The sequence below is a fragment of the Pseudopodoces humilis genome, chromosome 31 (genome assembly GCF_049639895.1).
Source record: "Pseudopodoces humilis isolate 2021_Gansu_Grassland_sample_001 chromosome 31, ASM4963989v1, whole genome shotgun sequence".
Taxonomy (NCBI): domain Eukaryota; kingdom Metazoa; phylum Chordata; class Aves; order Passeriformes; family Paridae; genus Pseudopodoces; species Pseudopodoces humilis.
In genome coordinates, this window is record NC_142230.1 from 1,794,737 (window position 1) to 1,817,597 (window position 22,861).

Genomic DNA, 22,861 nt, shown 5'->3' on the forward strand with positions numbered 1-22,861 from the left:
GAACTGAGTCACGTTTGATGACTTCAGTTAGTTCAGATCAGCTGGCTACAGCCTTCCTCTGTTGCTCTTGACACTTTCTACTGCCTGAATTGTTTTAAGTTTAGTATAGAATGGATAAGACTGTTTTGGTCAGAAAGGATCTACAATTATCTAATCCAACTGCTTGAGCATCTCAGGGCTGACCAGGAGTTAAAACATGTTGTCAAGGACATTGTCCAAATGCCTCTTAAAAACTGACAGGCCTGGGGCATTGACCAGCTCTCTAGAAACCCATTCCAGGGTTTGACCACCCTCTGGTAAGGAGTGGCTTCCTCATGTCCTGTCTAAACCTCTTTTGATGCATCATTCATCATCTAAATTGAACCATGTCCATGTGTCCTATCACTGTATGCCAAGAAGAGACTGGTACCTTCCGCTCCTCAGGAAGCTACAGAGAGCAATGAGGTATTCTCCAGCCTCCTCCAACTTAGACAGACCTGAAGCCTGTGGCCTCTCCTGTCCCAGGCTGTGCCTTCTAGACCTGTCACCAGCTTGGTTGCTGTTCTGAACCCACTGCAAAGGCAATGTTGTCCAGAGACAGTTCTCCCTAAGTCCTGCTGCCCTGCCTACAGCACAGATTTCTGTCCTAGTTTTTGCTTGTTTAACTTCTTCCCTTTTTGGCTGATCAGTCCTAAGTCTACATCTTGGTCCTGAGACAATGAGTTTGTTTCCATCTACAGTGTTGGAGAGGCTCTGTCCCCACTGTGTGTTGCTTGCCAGTGCCAGTGCTCAGAGTTTTTTCTGACTTCTAGGAATGTGTGCCTGCTCCCATAAAGGCCTCATTAGCCATGCTAATGAAATCAGCCTTATTACTTGTGTTCAGTGCTGTGTTAGTGTGATCACACGATCATATATACAATAATTGACCTTTGTTCTCTCACATGAGGGCAGATGAAGCCAGGTCTCTGTAGGAGACCTTAGAGACATGATGACAGTCATTTATTTCAGTGATTGTTGGTGGTGTGGTGACACACACTGCCCCCATCACAAGGGAATCCAGGGGAGTGGGTGAACAGCAGAGTCTGGAAGTATTTTTCTGCATTTATTTTCTACATTTTGACAAGAGTGACCCAGTGCTGCTCTACAAGATGGCGCAGCTGGCAGTGAGGTCTGACTGTGGGGGATTTGATTTGGGTGTCTTGGGCAGAGGCAAGGGTGGCTTGAGTGTCTTACCAGCAGCCTCCACACAGTGGTCTGAGTGATTCTGTGTTTGCTCATAGGCTGCAAGAAACCTGTGTCTGCGTCAGAGAAGGAGATGGAGTGGGCACAGATGGCCTGTCACCGATGTCTGGTTTATCTGGGAGATCTAGGTAAGGACAGCATTGCATCTCAGGGTAGCCTTTAAAATGGGAAAAGATGCTGCCTGTACTGTGTGAGTACTGTACAGCAGCCTGTACTGTTGCTGTTGTGCACTAGCCAAAGTTACTTGCAGATTCTTTTTCCCTCTGACACCTTTGTCACAGACTGGTTTAAGCTGAAATCCTTGTGGCTGAACTGCGACAAGCTGCAGGAGCTTTTTATTTGGTCAGGTAGATTGAGGAGTTTGTTACTGATAAGTAGCTGTAGCCATAGCTCTGAGGGTGGAGGCCTTTGCTCTTATTTACATTGTTTCGACAGTATGAGGGATCAAAGAGAGTTCGGTTCATACTGCTTTGTTGTGATTTACAAAGCGACTTCCATCAGCACCAGCGGGACTGAAAATCAGATTTAGGCAATATTGTGCATTAGTCCAGAGCTTTGCCACTGCAAAGCCTCAGGTTTTTGTCATTGTGCCTGGCTGTGTGGCATCCTTTTTATAGCAGGCATGACTCTCCCACAGTCACGACCTCCTGAAGGGGTGTGTGCTAAGTGTGTCAGCTTCTTGATTGTAAACATGTGGGAGTAAAAGGCAGGGAGAAAACGTGGCTGTGTGGAAAGCAGCTTTTTGAAGTGTGGCGCAGGTACATGTGTCTGACACTGCATCCTCCAAGCTGGTGAAAGCTGTTTGCCATTAGTGTTGCATATGAATCAGCCAAAGAATGGCATTCCAAATAAATGTCTTGTGGGGGTAGTAGGAATGACTTACCTGAGTGGTGGGAGAGAAATGTGCTCAGCTTTTCACAGTGCTGTCACCTAAGGTATCCAAAATGCCTACATTTGTCAAAAAAAACCAAAAAAAAAGAGAGAAAATAAATGAAGTTCAGTCTGGCCACAGTCAGGCATTTTATTAAATCAGCTGACTTGATTTAGATTTCACACCCTGCTGTACTAGAATATAGTCTGAGGTACAGGAAAATGGAACACAACTGAGTTACTTCAAGGACAGATGAATCAGCACTTAACACATAGAGCAGAACATTTTCCTTTTGTTCATGTGATGTTGCAAGTGTGGCAGACTCTGTCTGCCCTTGGCTGGAAAGGGCAGGAGTTGTCATGTGTGGTGTGAGCAGGTGAAAGAAAAGTGTTTCAGACAGCCCTGGCAAACCCTGTGTGTTGCAGTGTTTGCCAAGAGCAGTTCTTTGGTGGATTTGTTGACTTGGCCAAGTATTTCAAGTTTTGCGGTATTTTTAATAGGGAAACTATTAAAACTCTGCAACAGACGCTGCCTTTGGGTTTCTGATGCATGGTGTGTGGTTTCCTTTCAGCTCGCTATCAGAATGAGCTGGCAGGTGTGGACACGGAGCTGCTGGCTGAGCGATTTTACTATCAGGCCCTTTCTGTTGCACCACAAATTGGTGAGTGACTTACCATGAGTTTATAGTTGTTAAAATCATGTTGCTGCAACATAAAGACAATGTAGTACTACACTGGTTAGATTTATATTCTGCAGCTGAGAGAGGACTGGTTTTATCCTCTGGTTAAAGTTGCTTCCTTTGAGAACTTCTCTTGCTGGCAAGCCAAACAGAGGAGTTAAAGCCAGGTGCTCTTTGCCAGTGACCTCACCATACTCATCTGAGAGGCTCAGACTTCCCTTGCTGTGGTGATGTACCTGTGGGCTAAGGGCAGATCAGCTCTCCATTGCCAGGAGCAGGGCATTATCAGTCACCTTCCCCTTTTACCCATGAAAAAAATCTCATGTGCTGCTTTCTCCTTTGGAAGTGCCTTCTGGGAACATATCACTGCTGGAGGAGAGGGCCTGTCATACCTTAGCGTGGTTCCAGCCCAATGTTCTCGATACACTGTCTTTGCAGAGTTCTCACTGAACTGTTTGAGAGGCTATTCCCAAATAAAAGTGGCAAAAGTTTATGCACCACAGGAGCTGGAATACAGCTCTCAGATGCTGATAAGATGATGTCTCCATCAGGGAGTATGGAGTCAAGTCCACACCACTTCTAATACAAAGGAGGAGGCATTGTTTGTTCTTCTTTCTTACACAGATAACTGGCACAAGGTGGGGAGGATCTAAAAGCTCTGTAAAATGGAAAACAAACCCTGGATGGTGGAAGGATTGAGTAGTCCAGGCCTTTGTACTGCAGCTTTACTACTCTTTGTGTCTCCTGGCTTCCCTCCTTTGTGGAAATGTAGTGAAAGGGAAAGGATCTACTTTCTAGCCAGGACCATTGTAGAATTCTGAGTGAATTCCATTGCCCTTCCTGACAGGAATGCCCTTCAACCAACTGGGGACATTGGCAGGGAGCAAATACTACAATGTGGAAGCGACCTACTGCTACTTACGCTGGTGAGTTCCTGCAGATACGGATGTCCTGGGCATCGGAAACCACGCCCTGCTGCTGTGGGTGCCAAATCTTCTTCTCCTTACTTTGAACTTGGCACTGCTTTTAGCAAATTTGCTTTTAGCAAATTAATTTCAGGGCAAGGGAAGGAGATGAGTTCGGTTTGCCCTTGTGTTGGACTGGTAGTAATGAGAGCAAGCCTCCGTCAAACCAAACCATTGTACTGGTTACTAATCACCTGTGCAGAGCTGCACCTGGAGGGCTTTGCCCAAGTCCTTGTGTGAGCTGCAGAGCCAGGCTGGAAATGGGTTGGAGGTGCTGAGGGAGGCACCCTGTGGTGTGAGCTGGGTGGAATTCCTGGCTTGAAGGTGCTGGTTTGTGTAAGCCGGGCAGGTGGAAGCTGTGAGGCAACTGAAGTGCAGTGTGCAGCCATTGGTGGGAGTTTAGTTGCCCAGCATGTTTGGACAGCAGCACTGGATACCATCCTCATACCTTGGTGCCTGAATAGCTTGCTAGTGAGTTAAAGCCATAAAATGTGAGTGGCCTTGTGGAGAAGTAACTTTCAGTGTGTCCTGTTTTGGTGCTTTAGCATCCAGTCTGAGGTGTCTTTCGAAGGTGCCTATGGGAACCTGAAGCGGCTATATGACAAAGCAGCCAAGATGTATCATCAGCTGAAGAAATGTGAAACCAGGAAGTTGTCTCCAAGCAAGAAACGGTAAGAAGGGAAAGAAAAGGAGAGATGCAGGCTGAGAGTTTGCAGTGCCACTAGTGTATGCTCTGATTTGAGAGTAGTGTCTTTGTGGAAATGGAGCTGGTAGATGGGCCATTCAGCATGGTGACTGTTCCCAGAATTTTGAGAGCCCCACTCTAGACCCCATTCTTGCTCTCTTGGGTCCTAATTTCAGGAGAAAAGCTAAATGCTGGCCAAGCGTAGAGTTTGCATTGAGAGATTTTCTCACTCTTCCCTGGAGTCAGGCACTGTTAATGAGGGTTGGGGCACATTAGTGAAAGTTGGCAGTGTATAAACTGTCTTCTTTCCAATTTCATCAGAATGGGCTTTTCAGTTGAGACCTGATTTACCTGTTAATAGAAGTCTGTCAGCCCAGCCCATCTCTGTGATGGGGCACCTGCTTTACAGTGTTTTCTCCTCCATCTTTTTAGAGGAAAAGACATTAAGAGGTTGCTGGTGAGCTTCATGTACCTGCAGAGTCTTTTGCAGCCAAAGAGCAGGTAAGGTTATGGTAGATTATATCTTCTATTGATAACTCACAGTAGCAGGCACTCGGAGTTGGAAGGGATGGTTTTCTGTAGGATGACAGTGCTTGTGCTAAGGCTTTCTGCCAAAAGCCCCAAGACTGGACTATGTGCATGGAGCATGAAGATTGTGTTTCCAGGGGAGGCTGAAATACGAAGGGCTAAATACTTTGTGACTTGTCTAAATCAAGCCAGCCTGTGAGTGCGTGTTGAGCTCCTGAGCCTTGCAGCTGTCTCTGTGCTGTCTTTGTGCCTTTGCTGTTTGCTTACCCTGTGCAGTCATCAGATGCTTTTTCCTGGTAAGCCCTGTATTCAGGCTGATGGGACAGCAAAAATTTGTTGTCCACACATGTGGGGCTGTTCACTGCACTTGGAAGTCTGTAACCAAACACCTTCAAAGAAACACCAAAACCTGTTTGGGTTAGAATAAATGGGAAGCTCTGTATAGCTGTGTGATTTGGGCTTTTAGATTTTTTTACTGGATTTTTTCTGTCTCTGCTGGGAGTTTTTCAGGTGATTTTAAATACACCTACTGCTTGAAACAGAATAGGTGTTTTAAAGGGCTTAGATGCAAGCTGCAGTTAAATTTGTCATGGAATGGTCTAGGTTGGAAGAGACCTTCTTGGGGTCCAGTACTTCCCCAAAGTAGTGTTTACTGTGAAAGTAGATGCATATGTGAAATTGGATGAGAGCCTCAGAGCCTCATCACACTGAGTTTTGACTGGATCCAGGGACAGAAATCCTATACCTTTTTTGTCTCCTTTCCAGTGTTTGATCACCTTCACCATAGAATGTTTTTTTTCCTTGCATCTACTCTCATTTTTCTTTTCTATAGCATGTACCCATAATTTCTCTTCTTTTTGCTGTGCACTACTAAGAAGAGTCTTATTTGGTCCTCTGTAATCACCTGTTTGGCATCTGGAAACAGAAGACACCCCCACATGCCATCAGTGTTTCACGCTGAACAAACTTGATTCTCTTTGCCTCTTCTCATACATGATGTTTTCTGTTCCTCTGCTGAGTTAAATCCAGTTTGTTAGTGTGTTTTTGTTTGGTGCTTTTTTTGTCCTGTGAACCCGAAGACCAGATACAGTGCTCCAGATGCCACCTTGTGACTGCTAAATGGAGAGGGAGAACATATCCTCAACCTCATGCATCCCAGTATGGGATTGGCTTTCCAGTACTGCCTTATACTGAGGTGGAACTACAAGGCTCCTCTAATATCCACTCAACATGTATTTAGCACTTAGGAAATTTGGGAATTACTTCAATTTCCCAAGCACACTTTCCCCTAAAAAGGCTTTGGTGAAAGTTTCACAGGCAGGTCTGTTTTGTAACTAGGAGTCTCCCACAGCCCATTGTATTGATCTCATGGATGCTTCCTGTGAAGGACTGAATAGCTGTGGAGGATTTTGGAATATTCTGGGCTGCAGGAGAGACATGGGAGGAGGAAAAACTGAGTCCCATGTGTGTGGCAGTGTAATACTTTGCACTAAGCAGTGCATCTAGAACTTTTGCTCCCTTTAGCATTTAAGTGTCTTGTGTATCTTAATGGCCACTGCTGAGTTCCCTGGGGAAAATTTCATCTGGTTTTTGGTGATCCATCTCAATGTATTGTTTGTCTTTAGTTTAGCAGCTTTAAAGAGGAAAACATAATCTGATTAATGTCACTTACTTCCCATAGCTCTTGTTACCTGCAGTCTATTCCTTGGCGCTTCATCCTGCCTAGTGCTAAAGGACAGCCTACTGCCAGTTATGGTTCAGTTTCTGGGCAGACATGCTAGGAGCATGAGTCTTGAGTTAATAATTCTTATTTATTTTTTCACTCTTTTTAAGCTCTTTGGATTCTGAGCTGACATCTCTCTGCCAGTCTGTGCTGGAGGATTTCAACCTATGCTTGTTCTACCTGCCCTCTCCTCCTAACCTGAGCTCAACTACTGAAGATGAAGAAGAGTATGAGAATGGCTACTCCTTCCTTCCTGATCTCCTGATCTTTCGCATGGTGATCATCTGCCTTATGAGTGTTCACAGCCTCAAGAGGGCAGGTAACCAGTGCTTTGTTTGGAAATTTCATGGTGAACATGCAGTAGGTGTTAGGCTGGAGATGCTCTCTGAACTGGTGTTCATGTTGTGGTGTAGTGCTCACCTCCTCCATCTCATGGTGCTGTCTGGTTGCAGGTTCCAAGCAGTACAGTGCAGCCATTGCCTTCACACTGGCCCTCTTCTCTCATCTGATAAATCACGTCAATATTCGCCTCCAGGCTGAGCTAGAAGAAGGGGAAAATCCTGTCCCAGCCTTTCAGAGTGATGGCACAGGTAAGAGAACAGAGATGGCAGCACCTGGGTCTCCCAGGTTGCCTGCATACAGGGCTGTCTTTCCCCTTTCTCCCTGGGCATGGGTTTTGTAGTGCACAGGTGCATTGATCTTTTACTTTTGGTCTGGAATCCCCGAAGATGGTTCATGTACTGACTTGTTTCCACTTGGATGCTTTTTCTGAGTACCTGAATCACTGCAGGATGGAAATGTTGCTTTCCTTATAAGGAGTTTGCTTTCTGTATGTCTTGTCAGCTCATTCATCATCTGTTTATCCCAATCTGAGACTTTATTCTCTGTCTCTGTTTGCTGTTGTTTACTGGCTGCTTTCCTCCTCCACTGAGGAGATGATCTGGAGTAAAACACATGGGCTGAGGGAGGCAGAAGGAGACTAAGTGGGGCTGAAGGAGACAAGCCCTCTAAGCATACCTCAATTCTTCTCAGGCAAGGGTGGCTCTTGGATTTCTGGGGAATTTTTATTAAGCAGTGAATAAAACTGCTAAACCTTTCCCCCCACAAACAGTCCATTTGCAGTAGCTCGCTGAAGGCAGGGTGAGGGAGTTTCTGGTAAAAGCAACAATGAATGGCCCCTCCTCTGCAGGTTTTGAAGCTGTCACGGTGATCCAGGGCTGCTAGAAAGGCTCCATGCATGTTGGTCGAGACAGGGATTGGGTCAGGTCAGTGTAGTTACAGAGCACATGTCCCTGCCCTGCTTGGTGGGTCACTTGGCTCTTTGACTGTAGAAAGTTGGGGCAGAGAGTTAGAATTCAGCTGTGTTCTGTGCTGGTTTTGCAGCCTTGAGCACTGAGGCTATCTGGTAAGAGACTGTCCCAGCTTGGTCAGCAAGAATCCCAGCTTCCCCAGGTGCTTTTAGAAAGTGAATCTTTCTTATGGGATTGCTTCTTCTGCGATGGAAGACACTGATGGAAGTGATGGCTGAAGTTTGCAGCCCTGGTTCCCTGGGTCCAGGGCTGGCGAGCAGCAGCCTGTAGAATACACGGTGACTTTAACTTATATTCTTCCTGTAAATGCAGATGACCAGGAGCCACGGGAACCTGTGAACTCAATTGAGAAGGAAGCTGAAGCTGAGTTGGCCAATCATCAGCCCAGTGAGGAACAGCGGAAGAATGACTGCAAGAAAAGCAAAAAATACTCTCGTCTCTCCTGTCTGCGCCGCCGCCGCCACCCCCAGAAGGTGGATGAGAGCGACCTGAGTGAGGGCTTTGACTCTGACTCCAGCCAGAGCTCCATCAAGGGCAGTGATGGCTCAGAGAGTGGTTCAGAGAAGAGTGATGAGGAAGCAGAAGCTGCTTTTGATGTGGAGACAGATTCTGACATGAACAGCCAAGAATCTCGGTCTGACTTGGAGGACATGGAGGATGAACCGGGTGAGGAGGGAAGCAGCCAAGGCAAAAGTGGGCCCAAAGAGGCCTTAAAAAATTGTGTGGATGGCAGTGGGCTGGGGGACTCCAAGAACCCAAGCATCTCTAAAACTGAGGCTGTGGATCCAGCAGTCAATGGGCCAGCTTCCCTGAGCACTGATGCAAGCATAGCCAGTAATCTCCAGGCCATGTCCACCCAGCTGTTCCAGACCAAACGCTGCTTTCGCTTGGCTCCCACGTTCAGCAACATCCTCCTGAAACCCCACAGTGAACCACCTGCCTTGAAGGACGGGGTAGAGGGCAAGCCATGTGTCAATGGAGATCTGGAGAAGCCCAGCTTGGCAGAGCAAGGTAAGGGCCTTGTTATTGCAGTTATGTGTAGAAACCTGCAAACTACAGCAGTCTCCACTAAATTCTCCATTTGCCATGGTGCAAGCTCTCCTTTGGCTAGGTTTGGATGACCAGGTTGTCCAAGTAGTGGGCAGGCCTTGGTTTGGACATTTCCTGACAGAGGAGCTTTACTTTTACTGCCCATAATGCAGGAATATGTGCTCTGAGCGAAGGAAACACCTGTGGCCAGCCAGGGTTACCAGAACAACTACTGTTCTGCAGACTGAATTCTGAGCAGCTGTGCTAATCACAGGCTGGTTTGTTTGGAACTGACTTTAAAGCCCACGTCATTTCATCCTTCTTTTGCTAAATTGCTCCAAACTGCATCCAACCTGTCCTTGAACTCTTCAGGGATCGAGCAGCCACAGCTTCTCTTGGCAACCTGTGCCAGAGCTTCACAACCCTCACAGGGAACCATTTCTACCTGATACCACATCTAAATTTACCTTCCTTCAGTTTAAAGCCATTCCCCCTTGTCCCATCCAGGACCTTGTCAAAGTCCCTCACCAGCTCTCTTGGAACCCCTTTAGGCAGTGGAAGGAGCTCTGAGATCTCCCTGGAGCCTTTACTTCTCTAGGCTGAACACCCTCAGCTCTCCCAAGCCTGAGTAAAGGGGCTGCAGCGCCTGGATTATTTCCATGGCCTTCTCTGGACTCACTCCAGCAGCTCCACATCCCTTCTGTGCTGGGGACCCCAGAGCTGTAGGCATCTCTGTAGGGGGGGTCTCAGCTCTCAGGGCAGAATCCCCCCCTTCACATGCTGCCCACACTGTTGGGGATGTGCCCAGAACAGTGTTTGGTTTCAGGTCCCCCAGTACACATTGCCACAGCATGGTGAGCTTGTCAACCCATCCCCCCAAATTCTTCTCAGAGCTGCTCTCCATCCTGCTCCTCCAGCCTGTGTTTGTGCTTGGGGTTGCCCCAATACAGGTGCAACTTTTCTCCTTGCCCTTGCTATTCCTTCTGGGGTTGGCACAGACACACCTTTCCTGCCTGTCCAGGTTCCTCCAGTGCCATCACTGCCCTCCAGCGTGTGACCCCACCACACAGCTCAGTGTTATCAGCAAACTGGCTGAGGGTGCACTTGATCTTACTGTTTGTGACACCAGCAAAGATGCTACAAAGTGCTGGTCCCAACCCCTGAGGATGCCCCTCATCACTGCTGTCCACTTGGACATTGAGCTGTTGGCTGCAGCTCTTTAACTATGTCTATCCAGCCCAAGTCATTGTCCACTAAGAGGTCTATCCATCAAATCCATGTCTCTCCGGTTAAGAGACAAGGATATTGTGCAGGACAGTGTCAAACCCAGGTAGATGAGGTTAGTTGCTCTTCCCTTATCCTCCACTGCTGTAACCCCACTGTAGAAGGCAAATGAATTTTTCAGGCACGATTTACTATAGTGAAGCCATTTTGGCTCCAGAGGATAATTCCAGCAGGTATTAAATATTGCATCTTCCCTTTTCCCTTTGTGAAATATCTAATCAGATACTTATTATTGCTTCTGGTGACAGACAGGGCAGATAGAGGACAAGAAGTTCTTCATGAGATGACAGATCTTCAGCCCAAAGCTGATGTAGAAGTTTGTGTGGAAGATGTGACCCAAGTGCATGTGAGAGCTGTTGAGGGCCTCTCTGTGACCCCCCGAATGTGCCTCACTGATTGTTCCATGCTGAACCCCTGGGGGATGCACAGCATGGTGGAGCTGCCATGTCTCCATTACCACTCAGATAATACAAATGAGTGATGCTCTGGGCAAAAACAGCTGGAAAGAGAGATCTGATAAAGTATAGGGAATTGTTTATATTTAACAAAAAACTACATGGACCTGTTCAGTCTTGTTTTTCATTCCTCCCAGCTTCCCTGGAACAAGGAAGCATTCTACATCCTGCTGCCAAATCCAGCTGGCCTACAGCACTGGCAAGATTCAGACTTTGCTTGGGCCAGCATTTGAAGGCACAGTATTAGATCATGTTAGTGTTGACTGGCTCCTGGCACTGCTCCATGGCCACATGAAAGAGATGGGGTGTAAGGGAAGAAACAAATGGTCTTTGGTCTGTTTAACTCTTTCCCTCAGTAGATATCTTGCTGTTGCAGCTCCAGGAATGTGTGGCCACAATACCTTTACAGGTGTAGAAAATGAGAGATGATATGAGTTCACTGTGTGTTTTTTAGCTTTGAACTCTCCTCATCTGTGCTGTATCCAAACTGCTGTTTCATGGTGTAACACTTGTCAGTGGTGTGTTCTGAATAAATCACCTCCTTTCTTGTGATTCCAAGGGTTTATGGAATGCCCATAGCTGTGCTAATAGGAAGTAATGGTAGCACTTGAAATAAATTAGGGCTGTAGCAAAATGCGTGGTTGATTCCCACCTTAACCTCAGGTCACTAACGTCACATGTGATTCCACTGGCAATGGCTTTGAGATCCTCATGTCTGGAGAATTAGAGGAGCGCAAAGAATATGTTCAATATTTAAAATTCTCTGACTCATTGGACTGCCCTTGCCACTTCCTTCTCATGCCTGGCTCAAGCTGGGAGCATGCTGTCCTCACGGCTCTGTTCCCTGCAGGAACTGCTCTGGTCCTTGTGCTGGCATGTGCACTGTGTCAGCAAGCCTCTTGCAGGCTGCTGCAGAGTTTAGGCATTGGTCAAACCTTCATAGGGAGACTTTAACCCTCTTATCCCAAGAAGGAAGGAAATGCAGGGCTGATACACTCTAGTAACAGCACAGGGGACAGGGACTGTTTTTGTAAAGATATGTGAAGGCACCGAGTATTTCAACTCCACTATAACCAGCCCAGTGCTGTTCTGATATCAGCAGAGTTTGGCATCTTGGGGTTTAACATGCTGCCATCTTGTGCTTGCCTTTGTTTTCCAGATGATGTGTCTGACTCTGAAGAAAGCATTTCAAGTAACAAATCCTGCAGAAATGAGCGATCCCTTCAGGAGAAGTTGGAGATCGTGACCAATGAAGGGCTGCTGCTTACTGTCAAGGTGTTCCTGGACTGGCTGAGGACAAACACAGACCTCATCATTATGTGTGCTCAGGTGGGGATGGTGTTGGGGCTCTCTACAAGGTTGTATCTAACCCTGGGTGGGTTGCAGCCATGGCTCCAGTCCTGGGCAGAGGGTGATGTTATGTCCCCCACCAGCTGCATTAAGATAATCTGGACCTAAGAAGGATGGTGAGGTTTACTCTTCATAAAGCATTATGAGGGTTGTGAGATGCTAGAAGGCCTAAGCTCCCTAGTTGTATATGTCTGTCTTGACATTTTCTATGGCCTTTTGTGTTCTGTTCCTGCAGAGCTCTCAGAGCCTGTGGAACAGGCTGTCTGTGCTCCTGAATCTTCTGCCTTCTGCTGCAGACCTGCAGGAATCAGGTACTGGAGAAAGAAGTGGCAATGTCATGTTTCACCAGGCTTAGTCATCAGTGATTCCCAGGGTGTGTGAGAGCCCGGGGAGGGAGATTTCCTAGTAGCAGCTTTTATAAGCACAATAGAAAGTAATACATGCATATGTTGTTTTGTTTAAACACCATTCCAGTTAAATACTGTCCCATAGTCTTTAGAATCATATAGAACATCCTGAGTCAGAAGAGACCCTTCCCCCTGGCTCCAGGATTGAGTTGAACTCCTGGGCCTGACAGGACAACTCCAAAAATCACATGCAAAAATGCTATATTAATGTATTAATATGGCTGGCAGCATACTGAAACACTGACACCAGTGTCATCCATGTGTGGCCAACAGGAGTGAAAGTCACTGCCAGTAGCAGGAGTAAGACCGTGATTTTGCCATGGTAATCCTGGAAAATAGTTTCAGAGCTCCAGCTGCTCCAACCTCTGCCTCTTCAGGGCTGAGCCTGAAGTTCCCAATGGTTCATGAGAAGCAGAGTTTAAACAGGGTTGCTCATCAGCTGGAATAGGTGGGAAAGCTATCCCTCCAAGCAGGGGATTTCCCAGAGTCCCTTGGCAGATTGTTTGGGGGAGTTGCTCTTTATATTGTGGGTGGTCCTGTGGTTCCTCCTTAAGCAGGTGCTCACAGAACATGTCATTAACACCTCTGCCCATGACTGTTACAGATCACGTGCCTTAAAGCAGTTCTCTTAACACCCTCATCAGTCGTTTTGCTCTCCTTGTGCTTCCTCTCCAGGGCTGGCCCTGTGTGATGAAGTCAAAGATATCCTGAGTGATGCTGAGCTCCCAGACCTGAAGGCCAACCTGCTGCTCCCTGAAGATGTGGCCCTGCGCAATCTCCCCCCTCTGAAAAATGCACACAAGAGATTTAACTTTGAGCAGGACCGGCCCATTTTCTCAGCAGTTGAGGAGGTGAGTTGGGGTAAATCATGAAAAAAATCAGACCCAAATTGTTGTGTTATGTGGTTCCTTTTCCTAGCTGAAGGCCTGAGCAGAGGTTTATAGAGCAGGTGTGGCAGGATGCTGCTGATGTTTCCTAAGATGTTCTTGGGTTGAGGAAGCCCAGATTGCTGGCACTCCTGAACCTTCTGGCCAGCTGTAGCCTTTCCTGCAGCCCCCTCCTGGAGTCTCTTGACTTTAGAAGAGGTCAGAAACATCCATCAGAACTGGGCATTTAATATCAGTTCCTGCCTTTTTCAAAAGTGTGAGCTGCAGGTCAGCGCTGCCTCAGGCCGCAGCCACCAGCAGCATGATTGTGGTGCCTTCTGCTTCTTCACAGTCTGTTGTGCGGATCTGCTGCATCCGGAGCTTTGGCCACTTCATTACCCACTTGCAAAGTGGCATCCTGCAGTTCAACTCAGAGCTTGGGATCTTCATCAGCATAGCACAGTCAGAGCAAGACAACTTGCTGCACCAGGCCCAGGCCCAGTTTCACATGGTGAGTTGGTGGAGGTGAATGAATTCTCTTGTACTTGGCTGAGTTTCCTGTAGGTTACTATTAGGTTGTAACTGTAATCACAGACCTCTGGGAGGAGATGAAAGTTCTGTTCTTTAAAGCTATTCCAGTGTCCCCTTTTCACTCTGGAAGTGTTTCTGGAAGTGTATGCTAGTGTCAGCTGGTGTGTTTCCTGCTAGCTGATACAGAAGTTTTGTTTTGCAACTAGGCTGCAGAAGAAGCTCGTCGGAACAGGCTCATGAGAGACATGGCTCAGCTTCGACTGCAGGTATGAGATGGCAGTTCCAGCCTGAAAACCAGCAGGGTAATGGCTGGAAAGTCAAGGGAAGGGGAAGGGGAGGGGGAAGGGGAAGGGGAAGGGGAAGGGGAAGGGGAAGGGGAAGGGGAAGGGGAAGGGAAGGAGTCTCTGCTCCTGTCCCACACAAAGGCAGTAAGTCCATTCTGCATAGATCGAACTGTAGAATATCTCAAGTTGGAAGGGATCCCATAAGGATCATGGAGTCCAGGTCCTTGCTCCTCCCAGGGCTACTTTAAACTGAATGCCTGAAAGTGTTGTTCAGGCACTCTTTGAGCTCTGGCAGGGTTGGTGTAAGAACCACTTTCCTGGGGAGGTACCAGCAACCCACTGGGGGAAGAACTTTTTCCTGATGTTCAGCCTGAACCTGCCCTGATGCAGCAATGAAGCTAAAAATGGAATGTACCGTTTCCTCATGTCCTATTGCTAGTCATTGGAGAGAGGAAGTCAGCACCTCGGTCAGCACCTCAGCACTGACCCCCTCGAGGAAGGTGTAGGCTGTGATGAGGTGGTCACCCTCAGCTTTCTCTGCCCCAAGCTGAGCAAACTGAGTGACCTCAACCACCTGAGGCCTTTCACCATCCTGGTCATCCTACTCTGGACTCTAGTATTTTGATGCCCCTTTTATCAAGGTGCCCCAAACTGTTCACAGTACTCAACTGGGGCTGCACTGGGCAGTGCAGAGTGGGACTGTCTCCTCTTGCTGACCCTCGGCTGCATCCACCCCCCTGTTCTGTGTGCTTGGAGGTTGGAAAGGCCTGGTGGAGCTTTGCAGGGCAAGTCTTGCCCTGTTTGATGGTCTGTTTCAGCATAAATGTGAAGTGAGTGTCTTTGCATGTGTGTTTTCAGCTGGAAGTGTCTCAGCTGGAGGGAAGTCTCCAGCAGCCCAAGGCGCAGTCAGCCATGTCTCCTTACCTTGTTCCGGACACCCAGGCCCTCTGCCAGCACCTGGCTCTTGTAAAGCAGTTGGCCACTAGTGGGAGGTTCATAATCATCATCCCTCGAACAGGTATGGGGACTCCACAGCAGGTAACTGGCAGTGGCTGCCTGCCCCTGTCCCTTCCATGCTAGGAGCAGGCCCCAGGGGCCTGGGTGGTGGCTTTCCCTCTTCCTGCTCTTATCCTTGACTTCATCTGGAACCAGTTGCAACACCCCTTTGATGTGTTGCTTTTGGAGCCTGTTCTATGTGTGGCCCATGCTTGGGATTTTGACAGAGTGTGTCAGAAGAGCTGAGAGGAGAGAGGTCCTGTTCTGCCTCTGCCTCGCCTATGGCAGCTATGTATTGGACAGTGTTCTGTAGAATGGGGAGTACTTGACTCCTCTGGATTAGTTTGCAGAGGTAGAACTGTAAACAAGATGGTTTTGGTTTTTTGTTTTTTTTTTTCTGTTAGTTATCGATGGCCTAGACTTCCTGAAAAAGGAGAATGCCGGTGCTAGGGACAGCATTCGGTATCTGGAGGCAGAATTTAAAAAGGGAAACAGGTGAGAGCAGGAGAGGGGTGGGATTTTCCCTTGGTTTTGGAATGGGTGGGCTTTGGGTGGGAGCAGGCTGCAGATCCCTTGGAGCAGAACGAGGAGTGGGCCAAGGAAAAGCCAGACTTGAGGAAGGGAAAGGTGGTGAAGGAGCTGATTCTTCAAATGTGCTGGTAATTGCTGCTCAGCTGTGAAGTGCAGCTGCTTTTGAGCAATGGTGGAGTTGCATCCCTGTTGCTGTATAAACTGGAGCAGTGACCTTTGCCACTGCACAGGGAGTGCTGGAAGAGCTGGATTGTGCATGAGTGCTCTGCAGAAACACAACTGAGAGGACACACTGCAGGGCTTAATACATGCAGTACCCTGAGCAGCATGTGGGAATGGTGGTGAGGCAGGGATGTGATTGAAGGGGTTCACAGAGGATTCCTTGCATGGACCTTTGGGTGTTAAATTTGGGTTGGTGGAAGGCCTGTAGCACCCAGAGGAGCTGCTGTGGAGCACTGACTTTAGCCTGTGACAGTCTCCATATGAGCTCAGACTGCTTTCTCCATAGGTACATACGTTGCCAGAAAGATGTTGGGAAGAGCTTTGAGAGGCATAAATTGAAGAGACAAGATTTAGATGCCTGGTAAGTTTTCAGCATCTGAAGGTATCTGAGCCTGGTTTGAAGCAGGCAGGTGGCTTTGGGGAGAGGTGTTAGCACTGGGACCCGTTGCAGAGCTTGTTCTATGTGAGTAATGATGAAATTCCTTGGAGATAAGGACAGCCACCTGTGCATGTTACACAAAGCACTCTATGCTCAAAACGGTCTCAGAAGAGTCCTTAATGGGAACAGGAAAGCAGCCCTGCTTCCCACTTACTGTCCTGAGCAGATGTGGTCTTCCTGCTGACCTTCCCCTGTTTCTCTTTTCTGTCAGGAATCTCTATAAAATACTGGACAGCTGCAAACAACTGACAGTGTCCCAGGGCAGTGGAGAGGATGACACCACAGGAATGGTCACCATCATCACAGGCTTTCAGCTGGAGGACCCGAGCTCATTCTCGGTGCCCATGCAGGTCAGTAGCTCTAGTCTGGCCAAGTTGAGCCATTCTGCTTCCTAGCAAGGATATAATAATGACTGGCAAGAGATGTTTCTTTAATAACTGGCCTGGTTTCCTCAAAGTTACTTTATATGTTGAGTATATGTTTATATATGAATTCCTTATTCCCTCAAGACTTCTTGATTTTGTCACATAGAGTATTTTGGGACAGGTGAGAGAACTTAATTTTGTGTTTGTGCAGTCCTCTTGGACCAGAACAACGAGAATTGGGAGGATTTGGCCTTCCAGCTGCGCCAGGCTGCCAAAGAGTCACCAGGCTGGAAATGGCAGCTGTCTTGATGGGGCAAGTTAAAAATTAACCACCTGTTTTATCTGTGTCTGCTTGCAGTCTGCCATCCAGGCAGCCACGAATGCCAACATAGAGATAAAAAATGTTCTGGAGTTCTACAAGCAGTGGAAAGAGATGGGCTGATGGTCAGAAAGGCATCGGGTTGGTGAACCTTTCTCTCCCCCTCTCGCAACGTGCAGCGTCTGAACGAAGGAAACAACAATCTGGGTGACACTTAAGACACGAAGAAGCAGCAGCAGCAACAGCAACAAAAATACCTACCCAAACGAATTAAAAAAAAATCTAATGTGGGCACGCACACTGACACCCTCCACCTGCATCCTGACCAGACGGCTGTGCAGCTCTGATGGCGCCAACTGCTCTGAGAGAGGCTCCTCGGTATGGCCGGGGCAGAGCTCTGCCCTTCTCCCAGTCGGCAGAGATGGGCGAGAGACGGGCAGTCCTTCATCCCCCTCCTTCCTCCCAAAGCTTGCTTGGCCAGCAGAAGCAGGCTGGTGGTTCAAAGCATAGACTTAACTTCAGCAAAATCAAACCAGTGTGGCAGAAACAGAACCCTCCGCCTTGGGAAAGAAGATCCAAAGAGTGTTTGCTCTTGTTCAGCAATCTGGGGACAGGAAAATGGATAGTATTTCCACCCCCACCCCCCCTCCCCGCTTTTGAATTAATTATTTTCAAGGTTTTTTCCTTTTAACTTTTAGTTTTTATATATATGAATAATATTAAAAAAAAAAAAAGAAAAAAGAGGAGTTCCTTTGGGGTTTTGGATACTCTTCCAACGTCAGAAAGAAAAGGAAACACTGTATTTAAAAGGGGGGGGAAAGCTCTTAATATAATTTTTTTTGTCTTAGAACAAGCATATTTATTTCCTTTCCCAGGCCCCCATGGAGTGGGCTCAATGCAAAGGGATGTTGGCCTGTGAGGAGGGAGCAGCCCCATGTTGCACTCTACTCTCCCTGGGAGCTGCATGCTTCATGAGCAACGTGAGTTCAACTGCGCTGCTCCAGGGAGGCCACAGGACTCTGTAACTCCATCCCCAGTTTCTCCCACTTTGCATTAGACCTTGGAGAAAAGGAGGAATCTGGCAGAACTGCAAAAAGAGAGAGAAGAGCCGGGTGGGATTTATACACCATTAAGGCTCAAATGCCTGGCTTGAGCACTGCAACACTGGGATGGAGCAGATGTCTCCAAAGGACCCAAAGCCTCTTTTTCATATTTTCTTTTTTTCCCCACTAAATCTTTCAGTAGGCTATGGAGGAGGAAGGAGAATCTCAAAGCCATTATCTTCTGCTGGTTCAATGCACCACTGCTGCAATGCTGTGCTAGAGATGGTGACAGAGCTGGAGTGTTTGTGTCCCCTTTTCTCGTGTCCTTCTGGGCTGGCAGAGGCAGTGCCATGACCGCTGCTGCCCAGGAGCACCGAGCTCACGGACTGTTCCGTGCTTTTCGCATCCCAAACAGGAGGGCTGATGCTGCCTGGACGGATGCTGGAATAGCTGGTTCCCCAGGTGACCTGTGAAGGATCCTGCAGACCTCCATCCTGAGCATCTCATGCAACCTGTGTCTGACACGCTGTCACTTGGCTGCTGTTTGGATATGAAGCTGCAGGTTGCTCGCAGAGCAGCAGCAGAGGGACTGGGCAGTCTCTTCATGCTCCCTCTTGTCTCTGTGTGCCCGTGGAACAGACGTCTCCATCCACATGAACCAGCAGCAGCTATGCAAGTACAAACCACTGGAGTCTTCTATCTGTCTGTGTTGTCACATGGGCCAGCCAGAAGCCGCTACAGCCAGAGAGTAACATGAGAAGCTGAGTCATGTACTCCACACTGTGCAGGCTCAGACCATGGTGTGTTCTATTGCAGGGGCAGGATGTTCCTTGTTTTCAGGTATAAACTAAAAATACCACCACAAGTACCAGAGGATTCATTTCTATTCCAGTTCCAGCTCCTTTACAGCACAGCAGAAGGAAATGCCAACCTCCATGGTACAGCTGGTCCATCCCTGGAGGCTGATAGGCTGGTTGTGAGGGACAGAAGTTTCCCTGCAGGATCTTCTCTTACAGCTTCTCCTGAAACTCACAGTGCTTTGCTTGGCTAAGCCAAGAAAAGGTCATATTCAGGACAGCAGGTCAGAGACTTCAGCACACCTTGCAGATTCTTGGAGATCTGAGATGGGCTGTAAAGCTCCCAGTCACTTTCCTCCAGTGGTTTTATTTGAAGCCATTTGTTTGTGTAGCTCATTATTTCTGTTCAATGGGGTGGAAAAAGAGAAGGGAATCATCTTGTGGGACTGTTCTTGAGGTGAAACTCTCCTTGTCTGGTGGCAGGGCACAGAGTTTGTGTGCTCTGCTTTTTCCTGCTGCTGAAGAAACCCCTGCCTTGTCCTGGCTGTCAAGCACAGCAGAGGAGTCTGGAGGTCACTGCGGGCTGAGCCCAATGTGTGTGTCCCAAGAGCCTCAGAGTCACCCTTGCAGCTGCACTTGGGGTTGGTGAAGAGAAGCATTGCTGGGCAGTGGTCAAAGCAGTGAGGAGCTGGGGGCAGTCTTCAGCTTCACTCTGGGTAGATCATTCCTTAGATCCTGGCTGGATCTTGAGGGGAGAGAAGAGCAGTACAGGTAAAGCAGCAGCCCAGAGGGAATTCCTGTCTCACTGATGGCAAGTGTTTCAGTTGGTGGCAAGCGTTTTCAGTTCTTGCAGCTCACACAGCTGTGCAGGGAGCTGGGGGCCAAGTGCTGTGAAGTTGGGCAGGGTGAGGAGGAGCTGTGTTCTGAGTCACTGAGGCTTTGTGTGGGCACAGGATCCAGTTTAAATTTCTGTAACCAGAGGCAATGAGTGGAGCTGCTGTGAGCCCATGTGGGGCCATATGATGACAGCAGGGGCTGCTCACAGCTATCACTTAGTCTCTGCTCTGGAACCCTGAGGAATTGGTTTAATATTCCAAGGTTTTGCATACCTGGAGGAGAGAAAGAACCCCTCACCATGCAGTGGGGAATCCTGTCTGCCCCCCTGGCATTTTCCATTCTGGGCTGGATGGGGAGGGATTGTGACCTTTAAAAAGGACACCTGAAAAGGGTCCCTATGCTACCCTCTTCCTCTCCAGAGCACGCAGCTCTGCTTGAGGACCTGGTGGATGGTTTTTAGATTTGCATGCCCAGTCAGAGATACCTGGAGCTGAAAAACTGGCAGGATCTGCAGTGTGGGAGTAGTGTGGCTGCAGAGCAGCCTTGGGGAGATGGCATGTAGTGTCCTCCAGCAAGTGTGGCCTTCTGAGGGGACTCAAATGTGTCATCCTCAGGATTGGGGTAAAGGAAGGCACTTCTCTGCCCCCATCCCAGCACTCAGGATGAGCTGGAGTTTCCTCCTTGAACAGATCTGCTCTGTCCAAGGGCCACTGCATTTCTCCCCTGGCATGGTGGTTGCTGATACAAAGTGGGTCTCGGTGTGGAACGGGATGGTCTGTGGGAGGCTCTGTGCGGCCTGTGGCTGCCTTGGTGCTGCAGCAGGGGCTCCCTGAGAGCCCCCCACCCTGTGCATCCTGGTCCATGCCAGAACTGTGAGCTGCCTCATCAGGAGAGCATCAGGCAGGATGGAGACTGTGCAGGCTCTGGCCACAGCCCTTCCGTGGAGCTCTGATCCCGCACAAACTCCAGGCTCGCCCCAGAGCAGCTGCAAGCCAGTCCGCTGCAAGTAGTGCCCACTGTGCTGGGAAGGAAAGCAAACAAAAACCATCTTGTGGGCTGAAAACAAGAGTTCTTATGTGTTCTGGTGTGTTTCTTGGGTTTGGTTTTTCTCTTCATTACCACCCTGTTGAGCTGTTGGGGGTTTTTGGGATGACCCCATGCTGGGAGAACACAGGTCTGTGGTGGCTGAGGCTGGCTGGGCTGTCCCTAAAACCATGGTAGACAGTCACTGGTGCTTGTTGGGCTTCTGCTCCATGGTTTCATGGGCTGTTCCAAGTGGCTCCTCTGCTCCCATCCTTGTTTGGCTTGAGGCCACCTGCAATGCCTCAGTATTTGTCTCACATCTCAAATTTAGGGCTCTTTTCCTTCTTGGTGTGCAGCAGCACTGGCCAGGCTGGGGACAAAGCAGGCTGGCACCGGGGCCGTGTTGCCAGCCTTGCCACTTGCAGTGAGGGGAGGTTTGAGGCGAGGGACAATCACCTCTCCTCAGCCCTCGTGTGGCACACAGGCTTGCAGAGCCAGGGAGGATCGCTCTCATTGAGGGATGAGGGGACGTGGGGCCCAGCTGGGCAAGGAGGGGCTGGGGCTCCCAGCATATGTCTGACCATGGTCTGAACACAGCAACTGGCTTAATAAAATATCAGATGTTTGTACTTTGTGTCCTGTAGTCGTTCCCAGCCCATCCCACCTTTCCAGTGCAGCCCTGGGGCTGAGTGCATTTTCCATCTGTAAATCCACCCTCAAGCATATGCTTTTGACCAAACCTTTCAGTAAAGAAGTGCAGGTGGGTCCTTCCTTATCCCTGTGATGGGAGTTGCATTTCCCTTGCTGCCTCTGCCATTTGGGATGACTTCATCCTCTTGCTAGAACTCTGCATGCTGCTGTCACAGGAGCACCCTGACCCTGCATGAGGACCTGGAGTAGCTCATCGGGGCCTTTGCAGCTCACTTTTAACAGGAGTAAGGGGGTGGAGAAGCGGGAGATAGGGAAAGTGTAAATTTTAAAAATAGTGACTTTCCAATGTCCATTTAAGGCTCTGGGAGAGGGTGGGCTGGGGCCTGCAAGACTGGTGATTGGGCTGTGCAAGGGTCCCACCATGCCCTGGTGCCAAGGGTAGCTGGGAGGTAGGGAGAGAAAATAAATCACTATTCATGCCCTGAATTTCTGCTCTTCTACCCAGTGAGTCAGGGTGGCCCAGGGCAAGTCAGGACCCAGGGTGCTTCCAGAGGGTTCCCTGCTGCTTCTCACCATCCGCCCCTGCCACTGGTGTGACTGTGCCTGGAATGAAGCTGAGGTCAGGTACCATCCAACTCCTCTTTGCACTGCTCACCAGCTTCCTCTTCACATCCCACCTGAGTGCCTTGTGCTGCTGACTGCATCAGTGAGCAGCAACCCCCAGTGTTCCCCACTGCTGCAGCTTCTGCCCCCACCCCCAGAGCAGCCCCTTGCAGCAGGAGCTGTACAAGGAGCCCCAGCAGCCATGAGTGATGGCCTCTCAGCCTGGCAGGACACAGCTGCCAGCTTTTCCACATCTGTTCTGTGCTGGGCACTTCCTCGCAGCTGGAGGACATCCTCTGATGTCTGCAGGTTTGGCTGTGGGGCCACCTAAGCCCCACCAGGATCCCAAGCACCTTTGGCACTGCCAGGCTGGCCCTTGTGGGCAACACTCCCATCATCAGTGCTCTGACTGTGGCCTTGCCCCAGAGCCCCAGTGGCTCCAGCTGCACCCCAGGTGTCCCCACTGGGGTGGGCACTGGAGGGACCCTTTACACTGTGTGTGAGGGGCTGGGCTGCAGAGCCTGCGAGAACGCAGCATCCTCTTTGTGCTGGGCCCTGCTATGGGGTGTCTTGCAGTGTCCCTCTCCCAACACCCTCTGCACCCAGTCTGTGCCTTAGTTCTTCCAATGCAAACCAGTAGCGATTCCATGAATTTGGGGCAGGGACAATACGTCATCCTATGCAGGGACCCTGCAGTGTAAGTGTGCATGTGTGTGTCAAGGTTAGTAAGTAATTAAGGTGGTTTGTGATGAAATTCCTGGGCAGTCCACAGGGTCCTGGGGTGCATGGAGCAGCTCTGCTGTTCCCCAAAACCTCATGCTTGGGAGAAACAGCTTTAAATTAAACT

The 22,861-nt window shown here is 49.0% G+C and overlaps 1 protein-coding gene across 1 annotated transcript in view; it reads left to right on the forward strand.

Moving 5' to 3' along the window:
• The window catches only part of SMG5 (SMG5 nonsense mediated mRNA decay factor), a 28,044-nt gene extending 6,655 nt beyond the window's left edge, over window positions 1-21,389 (forward strand). The window contains exons 5-22 of the mRNA XM_014260908.2: window positions 1,260-1,349; window positions 2,664-2,753; window positions 3,619-3,697; window positions 4,282-4,407; window positions 4,854-4,922; window positions 6,783-6,991; window positions 7,125-7,262; window positions 8,295-8,993; window positions 11,910-12,079; window positions 12,336-12,411; window positions 13,183-13,358; window positions 13,726-13,884; window positions 14,111-14,170; window positions 15,047-15,206; window positions 15,589-15,679; window positions 16,224-16,298; window positions 16,588-16,726; window positions 17,100-21,389. Of these exons, the coding sequence (XP_014116383.2) occupies window positions 1,260-1,349; window positions 2,664-2,753; window positions 3,619-3,697; window positions 4,282-4,407; window positions 4,854-4,922; window positions 6,783-6,991; window positions 7,125-7,262; window positions 8,295-8,993; window positions 11,910-12,079; window positions 12,336-12,411; window positions 13,183-13,358; window positions 13,726-13,884; window positions 14,111-14,170; window positions 15,047-15,206; window positions 15,589-15,679; window positions 16,224-16,298; window positions 16,588-16,726; window positions 17,100-17,183 (2,690 nt within the window). The 3' untranslated portion in view covers window positions 17,184-21,389. The remainder of the gene's footprint in view (window positions 1-1,259; window positions 1,350-2,663; window positions 2,754-3,618; window positions 3,698-4,281; window positions 4,408-4,853; window positions 4,923-6,782; window positions 6,992-7,124; window positions 7,263-8,294; window positions 8,994-11,909; window positions 12,080-12,335; window positions 12,412-13,182; window positions 13,359-13,725; window positions 13,885-14,110; window positions 14,171-15,046; window positions 15,207-15,588; window positions 15,680-16,223; window positions 16,299-16,587; window positions 16,727-17,099) is intronic.
• Window positions 21,390-22,861: the final 1,472 nt, after the last annotated feature.